Source organism: Selaginella moellendorffii, unplaced genomic scaffold (assembly GCF_000143415.4).
Source record: "Selaginella moellendorffii unplaced genomic scaffold, v1.0 SELMOscaffold_130, whole genome shotgun sequence".
NCBI classification, from domain to species: Eukaryota; Viridiplantae; Streptophyta; class Lycopodiopsida; order Selaginellales; family Selaginellaceae; genus Selaginella; species Selaginella moellendorffii.
This window is the reverse complement of record NW_003314391.1, coordinates 143,295-164,656: the sequence shown is the minus strand read 5'-3', so window position 1 is coordinate 164,656 and position 21,362 is coordinate 143,295. Positions and strand designations below refer to the sequence as shown.

Here is a 21,362-nt window from a genome sequence, read left to right as displayed (position 1 = left end):
TTAGAGTATAATTGCCGCCAAAACAAAACAAGGCATGATGACGTCAGCATATTTCTAGGGCTAGGGCAATGGCGACTGAGCTCCCAGGGCATGATCGTGATCGCGGCAGGTCTGTAGAGTAGGAGTGTTCTCCTGGATCTCGATCGATCCAGAAACGATCGATTGGAGCGCCATGCCCATGGTTTCTACCAGTCCGCCGGATTTGGAGCCGACGTTGCTGGCGCTGGGGATGAGAAAGCCGGAGGATGACGATGGCGACGAAGAAGAAGAGGCTCCCAGCTTTCTCAACACCAACAATTGCGGCCATTTTCTTGGGATTTCCATGGACAAGCTCACGGCGAAGTACAATGGAGAAGGCAAGCATGGCAACGATGTGGGGGCTGTCCAGGGAAACAGGCCGGCGCCATCCAGAAGGCTTTGCTACTACTTCGAGATGACCGTGTGTGATCGAGGACAAAAAGGAGTGATCTCGATCGGATTCAGCGATCAAAACTTCAAGACGAGCCGTCAGCCCGGGTGAGTTCACAGAGAAAGAAAGAAGCCTTCTCTCATCTTTCTCTTTTCGATTATACTTTTCCAGATGGGAGCCAAATAGCTATGGCTACCACGGAGATGATGGGAAGCTCTACTACGGCCCAAAGAGCAACGAGAACTTAAACGTGACCTTCACGACGAATGACACTGTTGGAGCCGGTATAAACTACCTTGCTCAAGAGCTTTTCTTTACGTAAGTTATTGAATCCTCGGAAGTTTTGCTTTACTAATCCCTCCTTCACGATGCTTGTCATGCTGCAGGAAGAACAGCAAACTAGTAGGGAAAAAATCCAAGGATGTGAAGGTTCCACTCTATCCTACCATTGGACTTCATAGTCCCAACGAGAAGTATGGAGCTTTACTATCGATTTACTTTTCTGAGATGTATTTGGACCTTGCAGGGTGTCTGTAAACTTCGGCCAAAATCCATTTGTTTTCGACGTGGAGGTGGGTTGAGGCATGTATTGTCTACGTCTAAATCTTCTTAAGGTTCCGCCAGGCTTTGATTCAAGAGGAACGCGAGAAGCGTCAGGCAGAAGTGGAAAACGTTCCTCTGCCTTTAAGTGTGAGCCACAGGTGTGTGATAAGACGACAATTCTGATTTCTTGATCTGATTGTTTTGTCGTAAACATTCCAGCATTGTGCGTGCATACTTGCTACATTACGGATACCAAGAAACTTTGGAAGCCTTTGATGATGCTTGCGGTGGGACATTCCCATCCGTGGTGGGCTTGAAGGACAACGGTGTAAAGCCTGTTCAAGAGAACTACGCTCTCCACGAGAGAAATGCCCTTCGTCGGGTAATTTTCCTGTCATTTCTTGCTTTCGGAATGAACACCTTCCTCTATCTGTCATAGCTCGCCAGGGAAGGTGATGTGGACGGCGTTTTCTCGAAACTGCGGGAGTGGTATCCTGAGATACTAGAGGTGTGTAGCTTTTAACGTCTCTACACTGTGTTTTGATCCAGTTCACCGCTCTTGCAGGATGGGCGCTCAGCCATTTCATTCCTTTTGCACTGCCAGAAGTTCATTGAGCTCGTAAAGGTTACTCGTCCTTCCTCTTTTGGATGTGCTGTCATCGTCTCTCTCGAGCTAACGACCATCACTTGCAGGCTGGATCTTTGGAGGCAGCAGTCACTTATGCCCGTGCAGAACTCGTAAACTTCTTTGGGAATCTTTTGTTCCAGTCGCTGCTCCAGGTAAGTTTGATTTCCAGTTTTACGCACATAGAGCCGCATAACACTCGATGCAGGATTGCTTGGCTTTGCTCGCCTACGAAAAGCCGGCGGAGTCGCCCGTGTGCTACTTGCTCAAGGTCCGGCAGAGAGAGGCAGTGGCCGACGCGGTGAACGCCGTCATCCTAGCCATGAATCCAAACTCGTCGGGTCCATCGCCACAGTCGACGCTGGAGAAGCTGTTGCGGCAACTGACGTGCTCGCAGCGCGAGGTGCGAGCCATCAACGGTGATCAGGGCGAAGTTTTTAGGCTCCACAAGGTGCTGCAAGGCAGCAAAGACGGAGGCTGGTAAAACCATATCACACCTCCCACTGTATCTCTCAAGTGTGGGAAACAAAGACTCGAAAAACAAAAGATATGGTGTAGTCCATGGCTGGAATCCATGGAAGCTCCTGGAGGAGCTCTCCACGATCAATTGTCTTTCAATTAAGCTCGCGATTTTCTTGTACAATGTACGCGCACATTGATCAGAATATTCTTGTGCGGTTAAAAAGGGTTTAAAAAGGGTTTATGATTAGGGTTAAACAGTAATACTTCTTAAACGTAGCTTTATAGTGGCGTCCAGCTGCGTAGCGAGGAGCGAAGAGCAAGGATTCTTCCCTCATTGTTACTGTCGTCGCTGTGTCTCACACTGCCTCTACACTTTAGAGCTCCACAGTTGCACACCAATTCCGCCCCTTTCGAAGCAAATCTAAAGGAAATCCAATCCAAACTTTGAGAGATTTGCAAAGAGGATGAATATCAAAGAACCTGTAGTCATAAGTTAGCTCCTCCCATGGGTGGATGTCGCGCTTCGCAAAAATGATGATCGAGTCCTTTGCGTCCACCGTGATGATTCGGGAGTAGCAGTTTGGCTGACGACAAAGCAAACAGTCACGATGCGATGAAAGCATTACAAAATCGGGCCTTACTTCGCACGAGTGATTGATCAAGTGCGCCATGCTGCCGACATGCGTTGCGTCCACCACTCGCTCGTCATCAATGCGAAACATGTATGTTCCCGCGCCCTGGAAAGTCCACCACTTGAGACTCGAGAAGAGCAAAAAGAAAAGGAAAAACAGCGACGCCGAAATGACGACTCACCACTAGCGAATCGTAATGACGTCGTTCTCTGATGTCTGCGATGTTCGATCTCACAATCTCTCCCGCATATTCGGCCATCTGGTTGAAATGCGCACTCACTGAACTCTAGAAAAGCACAAGAATCGTGATTACCATATCGCCTGCTTTATGGATCTGCTTGGCAAAGACACCCCAGCCATGAATGCCTGACTTTCCTGCATCACAAGGAGGGAAACATACGAATATTTGCTGTGGACAAGGTGATTCTTTACCGAAAGTTAGCCGATCGTGCATTGTAGACCTCATACTCTCCAGCCTCGCCGACATCGAAAGCACCGGCTCTTCCGTGCTTCTGTCCGACAAAAAGGATCCTTGTCCAACGGTTCCAAACACCGATTTGTAAGCCTTGCCAATTTTAACGAGCTTTGCCTTCCTTTCGAAGTTAGCGACGAGATAAGGCGTCTTCTCAACAAATGATCGCTTTGAAGTAGACAGAGCTTTGCCTTCAGGTTCTTGCCTCCTGCGCCGTGAAACGGGATTGTATGGTTCTGCAAAAAGTATTAGTTTCTAGTTGCAAGCAAAGAAAAGAAAAAAAGGCACGTACCGCATCTTGAACATCCAGAGGAATTCTCTACCACCTCACTTTCCTGACTAGAAAGATGAACATCAACATGCGAGGACGCGCGATTGTTATGTTTGGAGCAAAAAGACAGCAACTTCAGCGGTTTTTCAAGCCCGTCTCCATCGTCGTCCTGAATCTGAAAAGGATAAAAATGTGTTAGAGATTATATACGCCAATTCAGACCAACAAAACCTCCATGGAAAATCCAGCCGCTCTGGCACAAAGAGGATGGTAAGATGTCATGCACTGGTGATGACTACACTGCAATCTGGTCAAACTTAACAACAGGCCGACAACTGAGAAGGCAATTACCTGAATGCATGCCCCGTGAGACACTCGACAAACGCTGCACGTCAGTTTCCACCTTTCCTGAAACCATACGGTATCATTACCTACGCTGAGTATACAAATTGAACTTACTTTGTGGATAGAGCTAACGCCATCAATTGGTTCCATTTTCTTGACATCCACAAGGCATGTTTCTGACATTTTGGAAGTTGTAAACGATTGTAATGCCGGAACAGTGCTCTCTTACCTGGTATCCACATCGCGCACGTCAAATGAGCCCATCTGCCGTCTGTAGTCTTCTTCATCGCGCCCCCTGCAGAGAGAATAACGTGAAAAGAGTGCTGCTGACCATATCTAAAACAGGTGCTGCTTACCAGCAACTGGGCATAGGCAACAAAGCGGCAGCTGAGTTGTATTCCGCTTACAAAGTTGACAAAGCCAGAAACCATCACTTGGTAAATCTTGTTCTCCATAACATGACATGTGTATCTGTAAATGATCCTGGCGTGAGTGTTTCTGACAGTTCTCATCACATACCATCAATCTGCATTTCGCGCACTGCAACAGAAGATTGCCGTCGTATTCCTGTAGCAAGGAAGATAGCACCGCGTGAAATTAAATCTGCAAACCTGCCTCATCCAGATAGCACACGTTGCACCTCTCAAGGTGCTTCCACATAACATTGATGGGCTTGTATCCCGATGGTCCTGCCTGTTTTGACTTCTTCGAAGAATGTACTTTGTCCCAGTCCATAAAATTTGAACACTCGCGTGCATTTGGTAACTCCTGAAAAAGCGGGAGTTTAGCGGTGCGGAGCCACCGCCAAATAACCAGCTTACCTTAATAAGCTTGAACACTCGTGGATTGTTAAACCCAAACATACTGGCTCCTGAAAGACGTTTGAAGTGTGTTTTCGCAGGTTTCTCCTTCAATCTATCTAGTTCTTTGTACACCTTCTTCCAGCAGTCACCAGGAGTAGAACCTTCGAACTGAAGTCGCTGTTAATACCGATCAAATAAATTGAAGAATAACTCACAGAAATCGTATCGGCAACAGTAACATGAAAAACAGGTATTGCTGGATCTGATTTACATCTAGTGACCTCCATTCGATGTTCCACGAGCTTTTCAAGATCTAATTTCAAACATTGGTACAAAGATATGATGGAAATTCAAAATACCTTTGAAAAACGGAAGGACTCGAACAGAAGAAAATCCCACTGGCCATATGTAGTGTTTGTTATGAAAGTGTGCAGAATCAAAAGCTACTTCGCCTGTCAAAACTAGTAATTAGAAAAGAAGCAAAAGAAGAAAAAGGCCAAGACAAAATCACGTACCCAAGCTTAATATTTTCAAGCTACCAAGGTCTAGAGGGTACCCCATAAGGTCTTCCATGCTGGTTTTCGTTGGATGCTCTCGTTCATCATCAATGTATTCTTCTGCATCCGACGTTTTCGATGCTCTCCCTACGTCATTCCTACTCTTGGACTGTATCTCGAGCATTTGTGCCATTTTCTCTGGAAGCCTTCCTTGTTTCAAATAACTACATAGGAAAAAAAAAAAAAGTGAGACGCATGGCCACAAACTATCGAACTATGAATAGAACATCACCTCTCAACCTCTCTCAATCCCTGATCGAATGCCGGGCGCTTGCATTTTGAGTGATATTTAAGTTGAACTCCTTTAGAAAATGTAACGATCTTGTCATTGTTTAGCCTTCAAGAGCGAGTAATCTATTACTGATAAATAAAAAGATGAACCGTGAGAAAAAATAACCTACGTACCTTGCAAAGTCACAGCTGCCAAAAAATTGCACAGCAAAAGTCGACTTCTTAAGGGGACGCTCCAAGCCGCACTTTTCAGCATGCTCTTCGTCAAGGACAAGCGCAGGCCACATGGGCCAACCTACAATCGTCGGTGAGCACATAGCCATTCTATTTGCTTAGTACCTTTAACTTTAGCCCAGACAACGGTCCCGTGGCTGATTTGCTCTTCAAAACTTTCCATCTCATTCGCCAAGAGGGCGAGTTCGTCGACGCCAAGACGCATTTTATATTCGTCGCAGCCAGCAGCGCACAGCACTTTTTCTTCCTTGATCCCCATTTGAAAGTGCACCTTCTCATTTCTCAGGCACAGCCATTCCATTTGGTTGTCAACGTAGTCGATCTGCAGCATGAGAACCGTTTAGACAACGCATCTAAGCGCAAACACTGGACGTACTCGATGCTTCTTCGATGCGGGATTATACTCGTGGATGGCCCCTGTGTACCATCTGCTGTCTAGTGGCCAAAAAACCTGAAAATAATACAATCAGGAACAATGATGCAATTGACACAAAACTTTCACCTTGCAGCTCCTACCAATCAGCTCCATAGGATTGACAGCGTCCAAATTAATCCTGTGCCACAAACATAAATTTGAGACATCACGAGAGAAAAAAAAATAAAAAATCCTTACACTCGCCATTCCTCTTCATTTTGTTGGAGCTCCGGTGTTTTGCTAGCTCCCCACACATGATCTGTTTCGATAGTGGAGCTCAATAAAAATTTGACACTTTTGTGTTTTGCCTTGTGTCCTGGAGTCGACACCTCAGAAGTAGTAGCCTGAGACTTAGCTTGGGCATCTTGCCGATCTTCACTGCCCGATCTAGTTTCACATCCATCAGCCTCCTTGACAACGCCTTCGCGCAGAAAATCCGTCGAAGAAACCAGCTGCTTCAACTGGACTCGTTTCTGCTTCCTTGTGGCGCGCTTGGGGGCGACAGTCGTAGAAAGTTCCTCACTAGCGTTTTTCTTGTCTTGCAACGACTGAAGCTCCATCATTTTTTGAGGACCTCCACCGTAATCCGAGTCTTCATCATCCTGAGAACTCGTCGCCTTCTGCGAATTCTTTCGTTTTCTCCGAGAGCTAGCCACTTCTCCCTCTTGCTTCCCTGTTCCCACGAACTTAAGTTCCATTGTTTTCCCTTTCGACGCTTTGAGCTTCTTCCGAGCGGCAACGCTATTCTCCTTCTCGTCGCTCTCAAACTTCCGCTTTTCCTTGCCCATTCCCTGAACCTGCGAAGCTTTCGACTTCACAGCGCAGCGCTTGAGCGTAGACTGCCTGGTACACGGCTGGAGTATGACGCCTTCCTCCTTGTCATGTCCAAGCAAAGGAACCTAGAAAATCCCGGTGGCTCAGATGGAGGAGCTATAGAGCTGCAATGCAGGGAGACTCACAAACCTCGACGAACGTAGCGCTGTGGCCGCCCATCGCCACTCAGGCGGTCGCCATTCCCGTCGCGTCGCTCGCTCGCTCGCTCGCCCCAAAGAACCCTAACCCTACGCGCTGCTGGGATTCGAAGAAGAAGGCCCTGTGAGGGAGCTCTTAATTTGAGTGAAATGGCACTATGCGCGGGAGAGCCACACGTACATCCTGACCCAACGGGGTGGCACAAAACTAGTTCGTGATGAGTACGGACGAAAATTCTCTTAACGAACCGCGCAAGATCTTTACCGTTCATCTAGTGGACATTCCACTTTGGAATCCAACGGCTAGTTTCTAGGGCTCGGCGATGGAGAAACGCGAGAACGAGGTTTGGTTCTTCTCTCGGTCGGGGCAATGTGAGAATGTGGATGCTGCGCAGGTAGAGCAGCAGCAGCGGCACACAGTCAAGAAGCTGAGCGGGAGAGCTGCGCGAGTTCTTCAGCCTCCGAATCGCGCAACGCCATCGTCGGTGAGTGAGAGACCTCACTTCGATCAATTAGTTCGATTGTAAAACAATCGCAGCGCAGGCACGCCGTGTGGTGATCTGTCCCTCTTCCTCCGGGAAAACAATGGCCAAAGAAGACGTGCTCCTTCTTCACACGCCTCGCAAAGGAGCTGCTGGCGAGTGTTTCCTCGCGACTCCAACTCCAGCTAAAGATTTCTCTCGGCAAGGAAAGGAGTCTCGCGATTTCTCCTCGCCGATCGGGCCTTCACCGATGAATCTGGTAAGAAAAAGTGGATCGGTCTAAAGCTAAAGTTTGGATTCCAGTTTCAAGAGCAGCATGACTTGTGTGGGATTTGGCGATCGTCTGCCAAGCGCGTGCCTCTCTCAGCTAGCGGCCTTGGAAAAGTAAGCCAGAATTCTCGTTCCATTTCTTTCGTTCTTCCTTTTGGTCTTTGATCCTTGATCGTTTTGCTGGATTCAGCCCCGTAGAATTCTCCTCCAAGACGAGCATCATAACGAAGAGAATCATCACACTAACACACAGGTATATTTGCAAGGCTGCTCTTTTATGAAAGAATTTGTTCGTTCCTTTCCAATCACAGATGAAGAAGAAACCCATGACACCGACACCAAGACGATGCGACTGGGATAAAAAATCCTTTTCTGCATCCGGCGTTGCTGCAGCTCGTAAAGAAATTGAGACCGGAGCCTTACCTCTGCGAAGAACCTTGGATTTACAGGACTAGACATCCAGGTAAAATCCTTGTTCAGTAGCTCAGCTTTGTTCCACTGGGTGCAGCCACAAAGTCCCTACGTTAGATCCACATGGAGTAAGTTTGCAGCAATCCCTCTCAAAGTCAGCATCTTCCAATCACAAACGAAATCCACTATGCTCGTCAAGCCATTCCGGAATGATAACCGGTCATCAGGCAGCAAGTCTCGTACTCTCTCTGTGCTGCAACTGCTTCCCAAGGCAAAGCTTCGGTGCTCGCCATGAACAGGCAAACGAAAGCAACCGAGAGGTAAGCTCAGTCATCAGTCCTTGCGGCTCTCCTGCCATACTGTGGAAACACCATGTCTCTTGCAGCTCCAGCCTTGCGAAACATCCGGGCGGACGTGAGCCGCAGCTCCAAGATCGTAGAGGTAGAAGTAGCTCCCGGTGCATTGCTACTGATTGGCACTGTGAAAGATACCATCTGTAAGTAAACAAACTTGTTAAAAAGTTTGTTTACTGGGTTTTCAGCGCTGGATGTTCTCGTTGGAAACGCTCTGGATAAGTGTGGGAGCATGGCTGGTGCCCGAGGAGTTTTCGACAGGATGCCTTGTCTCGTGGAACACGCTACTGGTGGGATACGTAGACAATGGAGAAGCCGAGCTAGCGCTAGAAAGCTTCGCGAGCGCTACTACAGCGGATGCCTTTAAGTTTGTCACTGGTTTGAAGGCCTGCATTGGATTAGCAGCGAAAGAAGAAGCCACAAGTTTTGAAGGGAAGATGGTGCAAGTGGATTCTCTGGGGATGGTGATTCACATCCAGGCCGCGGAGAAAGGATACGAGAGGGACGAGTTTTTGTCGAACACTCTCGTGGAGATGTATGCCAAGTGTGTCAGCATGGTGGAGGCTGAGAGAGTTTTCAGGAGCATGCCTTGCCACAGCCCGGTGCTCATGCTGGGATACGTGGATAACTCGCAAGCAGAGGTAGCTTTGGATTTGTTTTCTCAGATAGAAAACAGTGGCTTGTTCCAGATGCTATGGCTTTAGTTGTTGTGTCGAAGGCCTGGGCGCCCAAGGAAGGGGCCGTGGAAGTTGATGGAAAGATGGTCAAGCTCAAATGCTTGGAGAGAACACCGGCTCTTCATGGAGATTCGAGAAACTACTTCAAAACGGACGTGATCTTGGCGAGCACCTTAGTCGCCGCTTACGTGCGAATTGGATGCTTATGTGCTCGCACGATGTCATGTCGTGGACTTCGCTGGTTCTGGCCTGTGTCGATTGCGGAGAAGAAGATACGGTGTTCCAACGCATGATATCCGAGGGGCATGCACTCACGTCTTCGAGCACACTCAAGTCTCGCTGCAAGAGAAGAGGTCACTGCAGGTGAATGGAAAGGCTGTCAAAGTTATGGCGATGGAGAAAGGGATTGCTATCCATTGCCAGGCCTCCAAACTCGACACTGGGACTTCGTTTTGTTGTGTCATGGACGAACATGTTTTGTCTCTACGTGTTCTGCGATCTAGCCGCTGCTCGGATCTCCTGGAAGTGAGCATCGTGTTGCAGTTGAAGGTGAACTATCGTTGTTTACGGGCTATCCTCGCGGCCCTTCCCGTTTCTTAGCGAGAGTGAATGCGGGAGCTGTGCTGAGAATCGAGTGGTGAAAAGCACTTAGTGCTTCAAGGTGCACTTGTGTTAATTCTCTGAGAAAATCTTTGACTTTTCCGGGGCGCTCCCCTTAAGAAAAAACTGGCACCACCGATTTAGGGCCGAATTCATTGAAGGGTTTTAAGAAAATTAGATTCGAACACTGCCACGCATTTCCTCACTGCACGAATCCGTTCTAACTACAAACGTCTCCGCTTAACGCTTGATTGTGTCCAGGTTTACAAGGACAAGAGCCCTCAAATTAGCAGCTCACCCATTGACAAGCTCACCCACTTGTTTAAGATTCTGACGGTGTAGCTTCAATACAACATAAATTCCTATATAAAATACTAAGCTTTCAGCTTCTTAAGAATGAGTGCAGCTTATTGCCCCGTTTTCCGTTTGTTCAGATTTTTCTTCAACTCTTCTATAGCGTCAAGTAATTCTATATTCACAATACCACGTAGCCTTTCACCGGCCCAAACAGCTGACAAAGGTGGAACCTACAGAACAGATCACAGTAGTAAGTTCAAATAGCATGCAACTTTCAAACTTACCACAGCTTTTTCTTTCAAATGTTCACTCTGCCTTACTTCTTCAAAGACCACCTCTCCCGCTCGTGGGTGTTGCTCTGTTGTCACAACCAGTCTTATATACCCAGTGGAACACCACTCTTTGAGTTTGTGAGAGCCTTCTGAATTCACTTTGTTGTCCAGTTTCATGATGTCCAGTGTCGCAAATGCTTGAGTTGCTCCTAGCTCACTTCCCGTTTTGAACTGTACAAACACAGGCATCTTTTTGTTCAGCTTACCATTCCACAAGAAAAACACTGCCTCTGGTCCTGCTTTGCAGAATGGCCCTGTGTGAGCATATGTTGCAAACGACAAACCAGTCTCCACTGACTGGAGCCAGTTGTTTAGCTGTTCCGCATTCCCAATCTCTTGCACTAGCATTGCTGATAGTTCTTTCGGTTTTAAAAGCTCATAAGTCTCCTTATACATGGCGTGTGTTTCAACCAATCCGAGCACCTCTGCTGGCACCTTCTTCTCAAAGACACTTCCAAGAGTTGTACATACATATGTCTTGAAGTTAATTTTGCGTATAGATGGGTTTTTAAATGTGTTCATAAAGGACCCCATGAACGTACCTTGTGGCATATGGTACCACAATGCATCTACCACCAATGGCTCTCGCAAAATTATATAACAAATCTCTGTTGTAACTGACGAACCAGGAGCTTGAACTTCATTATCAGTGACCCCTCTGATATATGGAAGTATAGGTGCAAAAGGTTCTGCTCCATTGCTGCTCTCAAGGAGAGTTGCAAAACCACAGTCTACAAGAGTCATGCCCCTCCTCCGTCCTGGTACAATCACATGTCCGGCACCTGAAAAAGTAATAAAGTAAATTTCACATAATTCTATAAAGCTTTCTGTCTTACCTGAGAGATAGTAAGTAAATATTAGATCTTCTATAAAGCTTGCCATCTCAGGATCGTTCCACAGCAAAACCGCATCATCTCTCAAAGAGCGATGGACTCCAAGTTCCCGGCCTGTTTCAGTGATCATCCTTCGTGCAAACTCCATGAACCAATCTGCAGCAGGTGCAGTCTCCATAATATACTTCTCAATAGCGGTTGATAACAGTCGTCTCCTTCCTGTGTAGGTGGAGATAACAGCTAGCATGTCTAGACGACTGACATCTATAAACCTTTCCATAAACGCTTGGATGTTGCTGCCATCAAACCCAGGTAGACTGTAAATCTCTCTCATATACGACTGTTTCGCAAATCTTCCAGAATAAAGAATCTGCCGAAACGTCAACATGCACTTTCCTGTACCTGAAACAAACAGGGGACTTCGCAGCACACCATACGACCTAAGCGCAAAAACGATGGAATTCAACAAAGACTGCCCTTCCTGAGGAGTTCGGCTGCACTTTAATAATGCCTGGGCTTCGTCTAGCACAACTATGCCATACCCCCAACCCACCTCGTGTAGCAGCTTTTGTATGCCGAAGTGAAAGTTGTTAGCCAAAGAGGGCGCTTGATGGACATCACGGACCAAAGCAAGCAACTCCTCAACCAGATGTAGAAACACGTCATCAACTGCCGGATACTCCAGCTGAAAAAACGCCCAGTCTCGTGGAACAAGCCCTGGCTTACACTCTTTCAATAATTTAAGCCAAGTGAGCCGTGCAAGGATTAAGGCCCCCACGCCACACCGCATCACTGGATCCTCTGGGGCAATATTACTTTCCCCTCCTGGAAAATGGCTTTGCACCCAGTTGGCCACTCTGTGAACATCTTTTGATCCTCCTCCAAACCCAACAATGGGACGGTCACCTGTGAAAAACAAACTGAACCTGGTGCTGGCTAGTTCAATCAGCATTCTTGTTTTCCCTGATCCACTAGGTGCTAAGAGCACAGTCAAGCTCTGAGGAAACAACATTTCTGAAAACCTTTTGTCCAACTCTACAAGTCCACTTCCAACACCTTCCCACAATAAGCATGGTAAACCATCAAGCGAGCACACAAGTGTCCGAGCAGAAGGGAACCTTCCCTTATAACCTGACTCGTCTATTGCTAACTGTGCTACTGCTGACCGTTTGAGAGAGATATAAGTGTCACACCAACGTGTAAAATCTGTTTCCGTAATGTATATTCCTGTAAACAAGAAAACAAGTGAAAAAAACACCCAGAAACCAGTTACAACGCCACGGCATAGCCACCAAAAGACAAATGCGCTCTCAAGCAGTGCAGTAGAGAATAACAAGCATCAAGTCACATCTTATATCTTATGTATACACAAACTCGTCCACACAACTAGCTTAAGCCAACACAGGCAAAACAGCCAGCCACAACAAGGTGCTGTTCAAGAAACCACAGCGCCACCTGCAGCCATAGCCATAGCAACAACTAGACAAGTGCCACAGAGCGAAGGAAACATCCACAGGCACCAACAAAGGAAATAGCAGCTTACCCTTGGAGGGCGTCCATAACATGTGCAACTTGCGCAGCTGCTCCTCCTTCTCGGGATCATTTGGTTGCTCGAGTTGCCCCTCAACGATTTTCCTTGACAAACCATCCATGGGCTCCGCCACCACCACACTGTGCTCCGTCCGGAAGATAGCCCGCTGGTGACTGCTGGTAGTACTGCTGACGAATGTGAATCTCGTGATGCAAAAACTCGTCCCTTCGACGGCTCTGCTTGGTCCTCAAGTTCATCATCTTTTGCTGATACTGCTCTTGAATCCCACGGAGGCACTGCAGAAGATAGACAAGATCAATGCTCTGCTGGAATGTAACCAAAGATCGGTCTTTACCTCTCGGTGCCTTGCTAGCTCTCTGTCTTCCTCAGCGCTTTGCTCCTTGCTCAGCTCCATCGCCTCTTGCAAGAAACACTGCTCGAGCTCATCCAGAGTCTCGGGACTCTTGACTTCCTGTTCGTACAGCCTCGCAGAACAGTATGGTCCGTTTTCTAGACTGCGACTTCGAAAATACTCGTCCCGGGGAGCCTTTGCAGATCGACCTTGAGGGAAGGAGATTGTTGTTAAAACGTGGAGAAAAGAAAAAGAACAAAACCAATACCTTGGACTTGGACTTGCACTTGGAGATTTCCCCATTCTAAATCTTCCGCTTGCAAGGCTCCACCATTGGAAGGGTGTTGTTGGAGCCTCTGGACGTGCTCTAGCTGTCCACCAGCCAGAGAATTCGAGCCTTTCGCGTTTCTCCCTCTCGAGTTTTGGCTCCACTCGCTATCAAACTGCTCGGTAACCTTCTTCACCGCATTCACTGCCTTGGATACTGCTAGCCTGTCCGGCCCCGAAACACGAACGAAGAAGACCCCGTGACCATCTCCCTGGTTGTCCACGAGCTTAAGCCGGCATCCGGTATCCTTTTCAATCCCCTGGATCACACTCCCTCCCGTTCCTATGAGACGAGGCTTGATACGCTTGTCCTTGAGTGTCACCCTCTCCACAATCTCTCCAGACTTTCGGCTTCCACCCAAAGTTGTCGGGCATCCCTGGAATCGAAAGCAAAAAAACCAAGTCAAAACTATAGGAGGACAAAAAATGACTAAACCATGCAAGAGCTAGAAAAGAAAGAAAGCAATGCTCAAGCTTCTAACTTCCAAAGTTACTTCCTTCCAGTTCTTGCTTGAGAGACCAAGCAGCTAAAATGGCTTCCTTTACGAGACTAGGATGAAGAACCAACTTGTGCTTGAGTGTGTGTGCCATCAACAGTGTCGAGAAACTCACCTGAGCAAAGTGGCCAGCCTCGCCACAAATCTTGCAATGGAGCTCTTCTTCCTTCCTACGTTTCCAGTTCCTTTCTATGGCCTTGGCCTTGGCCTCCCAGACTTTGGCTTCTCGGCTAGTAAAATCCGTGGGCACGGCGTTTGGATCGCGAGGGCCTTCTTCCTCCTCGTCCGAGGTTTCCACCTGAGCTGCTGCTGGCTTCTTTCTCTCGGGCTCTTGCGGCTGGCGAGCTCTCGAGAGAGGCCCAGTGTATTCCTTTCCATACACCTCGTTAAACCACTCCTCATCTCTGTCCGGATCATCCTCGGCCATTCTCCCTTGCAGTGGAGGGAATGATACTTACCTTAGTTGCGATTCTCCACACTAGACGAGGAGGAAGAGCCAAGAGCAACCGTCCTTCCTAGAAACATTTTTCTGGATCATCCAAGAAAATGTTTCAGCAAGTTCTCAACCCTGAAGAAGAGGAAGCCCAAGATTTGGCGTGCTCGCGAAATTCCAACAAGAATCACCTCTGCCTAGGCCTAGAATGTGCAAGAAAGCATCACGATCGAGAGGAGAGAGCACCTGGAGGAGCGCCATAGCCGTCGAGCGCCATCGTCATCGCCGCGATCGCCCTAGGAGGAGAATCGAGCGGGATATTCGCCGGCAATAGATCGATGGTTAGGGCTTGTTTGTATCCAAAATTCTAGCTTTTACAGCAACACAGATTTTTTGCGACAGTAAAGAAAAAAAAAAAAAGAAGCGAGAGACTGAGAGCTCTGGAGCGCGCTCTCGATCGATCGATCAAATTTCTTTAACAACATCACGATTGAGCTGGTGGCGGCGGTGGAAGCTGCGGTGCCTTCTCCAACATATCGTAGTGAAGGACAAAGTTTTCCTGCGAAGAACAAAAGCAAAAAACATGGATGATCGATCGAAAACTGGAGCAAAACCAGATCCTGGATTTACCTTTCGTGTGGTTTCCCAGTTATTTTGATCAAAAAAGATGTAAGACCCACGCTCGTAATTGTTGGTTTTCACTAGCGGCTCCACATTCGGCACCCTCGTGAGCCACATATGCTGAGCCTTGTGAAAAAACCACCCTCTGTTTGATCTGAGAACGAGAAAAACTTTAGAAAAGCCGAAGAGAAAGCGAAGAACGTACAGCTCGTTTGCAGCGTAGAGTTGGGCCTCATCCTTCGGCATACTGCGATAAGCACAGCATCAGTACGAGTGCTTTCACGACCAAAGTAACGAGTAAAACTCACCTGTAAAAGATGTAAAACAGGACCTCTTGCGGTAACCTTCCAAAATTGCCAGGCTAAAAAACACAGCGTCCATTAGTAAGACATTACAGCAGTAGAAACGATACAAAGCAAAGACTGAAAAACTCTAAACGAAAGAGAGCGACAGAAGAGAGTGAGAGAGACACAAACCTGGAGTCTGGGAGCTTGTTGTTGGATGTAGCACGCAGGCAAAGTAAACTCCGGGTCGCCTTTCACTGGTCCTTCGGCCCAAGGAGAAGCAAAAGTCTTGTAGAGGTTCTCCCGCGAGTTTAAGTTTAGTCCTAGAGTTGTTAAGTCAGTCCCCAGCGCGAGCGTGGTGAGGTCAGGTTCAGTCATTCTTATTACACTCAGCAAGCCTAGAAGCCCAAAGCGGTCCATGTCCTGTAATGGTCGCATTCCTAGCTCTCTCGATGGCTGCCCGACTGCTGTAAGCTGTTGAGGATGAGCACCCAGCCGGAAGTGTGGCTGCTGGTGGTGCTCATACTGGTGCATCAGGTCGTAAGAACCCAATCCACCACTTCCAACCACAGCCGGGCTTCCCGAGCGCAGGCCCAGTGATATTTGCGAGCCGGTTGCACCCGGTTGGCCGGAAGAATGCATCTGGACGACAGTTGGAGAGCCTAAGTTTGCACAAGCAACTAGAAATGTACCTGATAAGAAGCTGGCAAGCCGTGAGAAGAATGATACGAGTCTTGCATATGGGATAGATTTGACTCGGCGGTGCTAGACGAGCCGGATAGCTGGTGTTGCTGTTGCTGCGGCTGCTGCTGCTGCTGCTGCTGTTGCTGCTGCTGTTGCCGAGCAACAAACGATACACCCAAAGGAAAACCACCCGATCGACCCATCTGCAATACACCCTCCCGCATTGTAATCGGCTCACCAGAGAAGATAAGATATAAAGGAAAATAACGTACCCCGAAATGCTGCGGCGGCATCAAACCCATCGAGTTCTCATGTTGGCGCTCCTTGTGATGCATTTCGGACGTCAAGTCTCCATTGCCACCTGACAAGTTTTATCGTTTTAGCTCACAGATCAGACAACAAGAAGACGAACTGAACCTTTGAAACCAGGTAAGGCGGGGAAATCTTCGTTTTGTATGCTAAACTCCTGATTTTGTTGGCCAAGCGAGTTGACGCCTTGTTTTCGGAATGCGGCTGCAGTTTACAAAGTCAAATTTGCGCTTTTTTAGAGGACCTCAAAGCCAACCAACCTAGAGGATTTTGGAGACCACCACCTGAACTCTGCCGGTTACTTAAAACGGGGAAGTCGTTGATATCGAACGCGGCGCCGTCATTCTGGCTACCATCACTTCCCAAGCCCAGATTTCCGAGCTGACCATTTGCGGATGCCATTTGCCCCTGCATACCCGACCCCGAATTTGTTGAGAAGTTGGATCCAAGCAATGACACAACTTGAGGGGGTACCGCTGCGAAATAGAACCTTTTACAAACGCAAAGCACAAGCTTGAAAACTTGTAGAGAGCTTACCTCTAGAAATCATTGCCAGCAAGTCGCCTGAGGGGCTGTAAGTAGTGTTGACGCTCTGCTGAAGCATGGGACTCATGGCTCTTCCCGACGCCGGTCCTCCTCCACCGAGGCCGCCACCACTTGGTATGGGCCCCAAATTCATACGAGACGAACTTAGACTAGGTACTCCTAAACCACCACCCGAGCTCAAACTCCTGTTAAGGTTGCTCCCTGCTCCAGCTCCTGCCATATTTCCTACTGAAGCCTGCACCCTGGGACCTGAACCTCCTCCCATCTGGACCCCTCCCAACCCTGTCATGCTCCCCCTATTACCCAAAGTCACTGTATTCGGTGACATCCCTGGACCCGAGACGCCAGCTCCATTCATACCACTACTAAGAGGATGGTTTCCTACAACGTTAAGTCCGGCACGATTGCTCATAGAGTTATGCCCGTGAAGACTACTCTGAGACAACTGCAGAAAGAAAATGGCATCAAGTCATCTGCGAAGGCTTTGATATCCACAAACCTGTGAGAGTCCGATGGGAAGATTACTGGAAGCAAACCGTCCGCTAGGCAGTCCTCCGGTGGGCTGGTGTACTCCACTCGAGGAACCACCGAGACCTGCGTTTCTAGACGACAACGAGCTGGGTAGAGTTTGCATGTTGTAGCTCCCTTGGACATTGCTAAACCCCTGTATCGATCCTGTTTGATAGTGTTGGTCGCCAACACCAATCACTTTAGTGTCACACGATACACGAGGGCTTACCTCCGTGGTTGAAAACGGGCGTGGTCGAAGACTGCCCCGAGAAGGAAGACGCAAATGGTCTTCCGGAAGTCCCAGAGTCAAGCAGTGTCGAGGCGGAGCTGTTTAGCGAAGACTACATCATCGACAGCCGAAAAAAATAGAAGTCAGACTTCTCAATCCGAGGGGGTCACAGACCAAAGTCGTCGCTTACCTCTTTGAAGTTGGTATCATGGCGAAACGGATAGTACATGATCGACTCTTGCTCAAACATCTAAATTGCATTTGTCCTAAAATTCGCTATGTAATCTGCACCGTTCCCGCTCACACATTCTTCTATCTGCGCTTGAGAAAAGAACCATTATCAGGAGGCAAAAAAAAAAAACCAAAAGAAGAAAAAATCAGTCCGAGGAGAGCCAAAGGAAAAGCCAATGCTAATACCTCTCCTAAATCTCCACAATAGAATTGAGTGGCGCGCAGCTCTAGCTTTGACTTCCCTCGTGTGCCACATTCGAGCTTCTTCTTCCTGGAGGCCTAAAACGCGGAAGCGCCTGCTGCCTGGGAGCTCTCCATCAATCCCAAAAACCCTAACAATGCCGCACCTCGAATTAGGTCAAGACCCCTCCTCCATCGCGATTTCCTGCGCGCCGGGAAGGAATTCACAGCTGCCGCCGTCGTGCTCGCGCGCTGGAGCAACAGCGCCGAAGAAATCACTCCTCCTCCGCCGTCGTCGCGCTCCACAAATAAAATCAAAGCCCTTCTCCCACCTAGCCCAGTTTATCGGCCGCAAAAACAATACTGCTAGGAATAAGGGTTTAGCGTCCTCCCCGGAAAACCAAGCTCATTCCCAGCCATTAACTCCGTTCACACTGCCCGCCCCTTATAAATTATCTAGTTCCTCGGGCGTTTACTGCCGAGAACTTTACCAACAGTTAAACTCGTGTTCTTCACGAATTTACTGGGCACACGATCACGGAAGTTTTACTCGCTCGCTCGTCTACTTGCAGCTTTCGATCGATCGTGAGTTCTAATGGCTGCTTTATTGGAGCTGGAAAACTTTTGGAGACTTTTCAGACCCTCGCAGCCATGACCGCTTTGTCCGGGACACCAAAGTTTCCTCGCGACAAAGCCTGCTTGGAGTTAGAACTTCCTTCGATCGGGAATGAGATTACCTCGTAATGGAGCCTGTGTTCTTCGCAAATCCTCCTGCAAACCTGCTGTAGCATTCGCTCCCTCCTCTCCTTCACAAGATCTTCCTTGAAACTGGCCACTTCCTCGTCCACTTCCCTCTCGATCTTCATCCGATGCTCCTTTCTTTCCCATTCCACCCGCTCCATCGCCCTCTGTCTCGCCACCTCCAGTTCCCTTTCGTAAACGGCCGTTTCCAGCGCCTGGGCCAGTAGCTTCATCCTTCCAAGAGCGTCCTTCTTCATCTCCTTCGCGACAAGCTCCTCCTCTGCTAGAACTTTGTCCTCGACGAGAGCCAAAGTCTTCGTTTTCTCCGATTCGATTAGCTTTAGCTCTTCGTCCTCCAGAGCCGCTCTGAAAGAGTTCAGCCGCTGCAAGCTTTCCAGCTCGAAGCTCTTCGTCTCCAGCTCCAACACCTTTGTAACATCCTCCTCTGTCTTCTTCCTCCGCTCTGCAAGATCTTTGGCCATCTTCGCGCTCTCCTCTTCTTCCTGTTTGAGCCTCTCCTCCCAAGCACGCTTCCTCTCCAGCTCCTTCTGCTCGAGAAGTTTATATTCGAGCTCCAGATCTTCTTGAAGCTTCGAGTTCTGTATCTCTTGCAGCCTCTTCCTCTCCTCATCTATTTGCCTTTCGACCTCTTCAATGACATCCCTTCGCCTCTGTTCCATCAAATTGCAGCCTTCCTCCTCGAGGTCCCTCTTTACCTTCTCCAGCAACTCCGTTTGCATGGACGTGTAATTTGGAGAAAGTCGAGGTTGCTCCATTGTTTGTACGCTACTCAGCATCGATCTTTGGCCCTTCTTTTGCTCCGCTTCATCCCCATCACCTCTCGACTGCGGTACGTTGTATTGCAGGCCACCCTGGCTATCTTTTCCTTCGCTAGACTTCCACTTCACCATTGAGCCCTGAGTGCTTCCTTGCTCTACGGGTGCGGCTGCAAAGAAAAGAGAGAAATACATAGCACTGGACAAGAAACTAATCTTACTGGGACTTGGAAGGCGTCCAATATCAGCTCGAGCTCTCGGGCTGACTGGTTCTGCCAAGTTTAAGCAGCATTCTTAGGAAATACACAACAAAACCTTTCTTACGCAAACGCTTTGGTGGAAACATCCTCGGAAGCAATGAAATCGCCTGTGTTGAAGTTTCAGTTTCTACACAAGCAGTGCCGATATTTACAAGCAGAAGAACAAAGCAAGGCTACCTGATTATAGTGTTGGAGCTTTGGATGGTTTTTGTGAGCGCATTCCCTGTACAAGTTCGTGCGCTGGTCTGAGTAGTCTAGCAAACTTAGAACAAACGCCAAAACTTATGGATTCCAAACAGCCCTCGGCATTGTTTTAGCTATTCTCTCTTTTTCCCTCACAAAACGGCCTCCATTCCACTACAAAAGACTCTTTGAATCCTCGCCTACCAAATTCTAAGAAGGCCTCGAGCTCCAACTCAACGATCTCTACCAAAGGAAGAAAGAAAACCGGCGAAAATTTCATCGATCTCACCTTCGCCTTCGCCTGTGGGATCGTAATCGTCATCGATCTCCTCTTCCAGCACCGAGCCCTCGCAAGAATCCGCCATAGCGTTCCACTTGAGAATGGGGAAATTTCTCGTTGCCCTAGCTCCTACTGCCTGTCTCCTTGTCTTCCCTCCCACAATAACTAACGCTATTAACAGTGAGGGTTTTCTTCTTAAAAATTAGCATACAGTTGGCATATCCTTTTTAACGTACTAAATGCTAGTAGCAATAAGAAATTTTCTTTCTTTCCAATCTGTGTGATATGTTGGTAACGTTAAATCGATGGAACCGGTTGATGTTCTCTGTGGCGATCCATCTAAAAAACTCCGCAACTCCGCTCTAGAGTATCGTACAGGCCTTTTGCTTCTTCTTCTTTTTCTTCTGCTTTGGAGGTTGGAGGACCACCTTGATCGCAGCATCAAACACTGCCTTTACATTCTGGAGCACAAAAGAGGTTTAGAACAAACAACACAGCAGCAAAAAGCTTCACTCCTTTGTCACAAGACGGACCTGCTGGGTTTTCGAGCTACACTCGATGTAGGCAGCAGCACCGATTTGCTTCCTCAGTTCTTCGCCCTGGAAAACACGAATATGACTCGGGGCATTAGAAAGAACGAACAAAAACATATTTTTTGTACCTGGACAGTGGTAATAGGCGTCGCTCCCGGATGATCGGCAAAAAACTGCTTATCATCTCGCAAGTCTGGAGTTGAAAAGAACCAGCATTGGCAAACGGTGAATCAAATCAAGGACTCACCCAGCTTCGTGCCAACGAGAATGACAGGCACCGTCGGGGCGTAGTGTTTCAGCTCTGGAATCCACTGCAATGCAATGTAGACCATAGCGTAAGCAAGAAGAGGTTTCAAGTTTTAATTCGAGCGCAAAAAAACCTTCTTGGAAATGTTTTCATAGCTAGCTCGGCTTATAAGTGAGAAAGCTAGAAGGAAAACGTCGGCTCCTCGGTAACTCAATGGACGCAGCCTGTTATAGTCTTCCTGGCCTGGGAGATTTACGAGAAACAAAAAGCAAGCATGCGTTTGCGTTAGAACAAGCCAGTTTTTCAGCTAAACGTACCAGCGGTGTCCCAGAGACCCAATTCACAGTGTTGCCATCCACGACAACATTGGCACTAAAGTTATC

At 48.1% G+C, this 21,362-nt stretch overlaps 5 protein-coding genes and 1 pseudogene across 13 annotated transcripts; 2 read left to right on the top strand and 4 right to left on the bottom strand.

The window, feature by feature from the left end:
- The first annotated feature begins 29 nt into the window (after nt 1-29).
- LOC9651385 (ran-binding protein M homolog) lies at nt 30-2,195 on the top strand. The gene is made up of 10 exons (XM_002992190.2): nt 30-516; nt 581-727; nt 796-882; nt 936-981; nt 1,034-1,110; nt 1,172-1,334; nt 1,392-1,460; nt 1,518-1,577; nt 1,646-1,732; nt 1,786-2,195. Exons 1-10 carry the CDS (start codon nt 173-175, stop codon nt 2,059-2,061), a joined length of 1,356 nt encoding a protein of 451 aa, XP_002992236.2. The 5' UTR covers nt 30-172; the 3' UTR covers nt 2,062-2,195.
- A 37-nt stretch (nt 2,196-2,232) lies between these two features.
- On the bottom strand, nt 2,233-7,135 carry LOC9651602 (histone-lysine N-methyltransferase TRX1). The gene is made up of 25 exons (XM_024665899.1): nt 6,963-7,135; nt 6,198-6,898; nt 6,087-6,138; nt 5,961-6,035; nt 5,690-5,906; nt 5,525-5,645; nt 5,352-5,456; nt 5,078-5,283; nt 4,922-5,014; nt 4,778-4,875; nt 4,581-4,730; nt 4,375-4,527; nt 4,279-4,326; nt 4,116-4,230; nt 3,989-4,054; nt 3,874-3,935; nt 3,766-3,822; nt 3,646-3,714; nt 3,436-3,589; nt 3,104-3,379; nt 2,985-3,046; nt 2,853-2,930; nt 2,681-2,776; nt 2,520-2,623; nt 2,233-2,460 (listed from the first exon to the last, which is right to left on the bottom strand). The coding sequence occupies exons 1-25, from the start codon at nt 6,990-6,992 to the stop codon at nt 2,319-2,321; spliced, it is 3,330 nt and encodes a 1,109-aa protein (XP_024521667.1). The 5' UTR covers nt 6,993-7,135; the 3' UTR covers nt 2,233-2,318.
- A 123-nt stretch (nt 7,136-7,258) lies between these two features.
- On the top strand, nt 7,259-9,154 carry LOC9651384. 2 transcript variants are annotated; one of them, XM_024665887.1, is made up of 8 exons: nt 7,259-7,314; nt 7,366-7,455; nt 7,514-7,711; nt 7,756-7,836; nt 7,913-7,975; nt 8,034-8,185; nt 8,231-8,453; nt 8,519-9,154. In XM_024665887.1, exons 1-6 carry the CDS (start codon nt 7,294-7,296, stop codon nt 8,175-8,177), a joined length of 597 nt encoding a protein of 198 aa, XP_024521655.1. In that variant the 5' UTR covers nt 7,259-7,293; the 3' UTR covers nt 8,178-8,185; nt 8,231-8,453; nt 8,519-9,154. The 2 variants fall into 2 exon arrangements, with proteins under 2 accessions (XP_024521655.1, XP_024521653.1); XM_024665885.1 differs by having other exon boundaries at nt 8,034-8,453.
- Nucleotides 9,155-14,730: 5,576 nt separating this feature from the next.
- LOC9651382 (probable NOT transcription complex subunit VIP2) lies at nt 14,731-18,346 on the bottom strand. 2 transcript variants are annotated; one of them, XM_024665890.1, is made up of 14 exons: nt 17,966-18,346; nt 17,739-17,864; nt 17,549-17,660; nt 17,309-17,484; nt 16,801-17,254; nt 16,548-16,739; nt 16,372-16,467; nt 16,227-16,315; nt 15,963-16,157; nt 15,463-15,912; nt 15,295-15,347; nt 15,192-15,233; nt 14,996-15,140; nt 14,731-14,924 (listed from the first exon to the last, which is right to left on the bottom strand). In XM_024665890.1, exons 2-14 carry the CDS (start codon nt 17,796-17,798, stop codon nt 14,850-14,852), a joined length of 2,139 nt encoding a protein of 712 aa, XP_024521658.1. In that variant the 5' UTR covers nt 17,799-17,864; nt 17,966-18,346; the 3' UTR covers nt 14,731-14,849. The 2 variants fall into 2 exon arrangements, with proteins under 2 accessions (XP_024521658.1, XP_024521657.1); XM_024665889.1 differs by having other exon boundaries at nt 16,524-16,739; nt 17,966-18,342.
- A 199-nt stretch (nt 18,347-18,545) lies between these two features.
- On the bottom strand, nt 18,546-20,324 carry LOC112343056 (vicilin-like seed storage protein At2g18540). Of its 7 annotated transcripts, none has more exons than XM_024665896.1 (4): nt 19,914-20,324; nt 19,801-19,863; nt 18,697-19,748; nt 18,546-18,654 (listed from the first exon to the last, which is right to left on the bottom strand). In XM_024665896.1, exons 2-4 carry the CDS (start codon nt 19,820-19,822, stop codon nt 18,595-18,597), a joined length of 1,134 nt encoding a protein of 377 aa, XP_024521664.1. In that variant the 5' UTR covers nt 19,823-19,863; nt 19,914-20,324; the 3' UTR covers nt 18,546-18,594. The 7 variants fall into 7 exon arrangements, with proteins under 7 accessions (XP_024521664.1, XP_024521665.1, XP_024521666.1 ...); XM_024665897.1 differs by having other exon boundaries at nt 18,546-19,646; nt 19,698-19,748; XM_024665898.1 differs by having other exon boundaries at nt 18,546-19,646; nt 19,698-19,748; nt 19,807-19,863.
- Nucleotides 20,325-20,373: 49 nt separating this feature from the next.
- On the bottom strand, nt 20,374-21,356 carry LOC9651601 (annotated as a pseudogene).
- Between the last annotated feature and the right edge of the window lie 6 nt (nt 21,357-21,362).

What these genes read in the sequence shown, in the direction of transcription:
- LOC112343056 (XM_024665892.1), bottom strand. Translation starts at nt 19,822, where the DNA reads ATGTTTCCACCAAAGCGTTTGC. An exon ending in GTTTCCACCAAAGCGTTTGC is followed by an intron (nt 19,749 to 19,800) that starts GTAAGAAAGGTT and finishes TAAACTTGGCAG; the next exon opens with AACCAGTCAGCCCGAGAGCT.
- LOC9651602 (XM_024665899.1), bottom strand. Translation starts at nt 6,992, where the DNA reads ATGGGCGGCCACAGCGCTACGTTCGTCGAG. An exon ending in TGATTGGTAGGAGCTGCAAG is followed by an intron (nt 6,036 to 6,086) that starts GTGAAAGTTTTG and finishes TATTATTTTCAG; the next exon opens with GTTTTTTGGCCACTAGACAG. An exon ending in TCCATAAAGCAGGCGATATG is followed by an intron (nt 2,931 to 2,984) that starts GTAATCACGATT and finishes CATTTCAACCAG; the next exon opens with ATGGCCGAATATGCGGGAGA.
- LOC9651382 (XM_024665889.1), bottom strand. Translation starts at nt 17,798, where the DNA reads ATGTTTGAGCAAGAGTCGATCATGTACTATCCGTTTCGCCATGATACC. An exon ending in AACAAGCTCCCAGACTCCAG is followed by an intron (nt 15,348 to 15,462) that starts GTTTGTGTCTCT and finishes TGTGTTTTTTAG; the next exon opens with CCTGGCAATTTTGGAAGGTT. An exon ending in ACTGGGAAACCACACGAAAG is followed by an intron (nt 14,925 to 14,995) that starts GTAAATCCAGGA and finishes TGTTCTTCGCAG; the next exon opens with GAAAACTTTGTCCTTCACTA.
- LOC9651385 (XM_002992190.2), top strand. Translation starts at nt 173, where the DNA reads ATGCCCATGGTTTCTACCAGTCCGCCGGATTTGGAGCCGACGTTGCTG. An exon ending in AAGACGAGCCGTCAGCCCGG is followed by an intron (nt 517 to 580) that starts GTGAGTTCACAG and finishes ATACTTTTCCAG; the next exon opens with ATGGGAGCCAAATAGCTATG. An exon ending in CCTTTAAGTGTGAGCCACAG is followed by an intron (nt 1,111 to 1,171) that starts GTGTGTGATAAG and finishes TAAACATTCCAG; the next exon opens with CATTGTGCGTGCATACTTGC.
- LOC9651384 (XM_024665887.1), top strand. Translation starts at nt 7,294, where the DNA reads ATGGAGAAACGCGAGAACGAG. An exon ending in TGGAGAAACGCGAGAACGAG is followed by an intron (nt 7,315 to 7,365) that starts GTTTGGTTCTTC and finishes GATGCTGCGCAG; the next exon opens with GTAGAGCAGCAGCAGCGGCA. An exon ending in ATCGCGCAACGCCATCGTCG is followed by an intron (nt 7,456 to 7,513) that starts GTGAGTGAGAGA and finishes ATCGCAGCGCAG; the next exon opens with GCACGCCGTGTGGTGATCTG.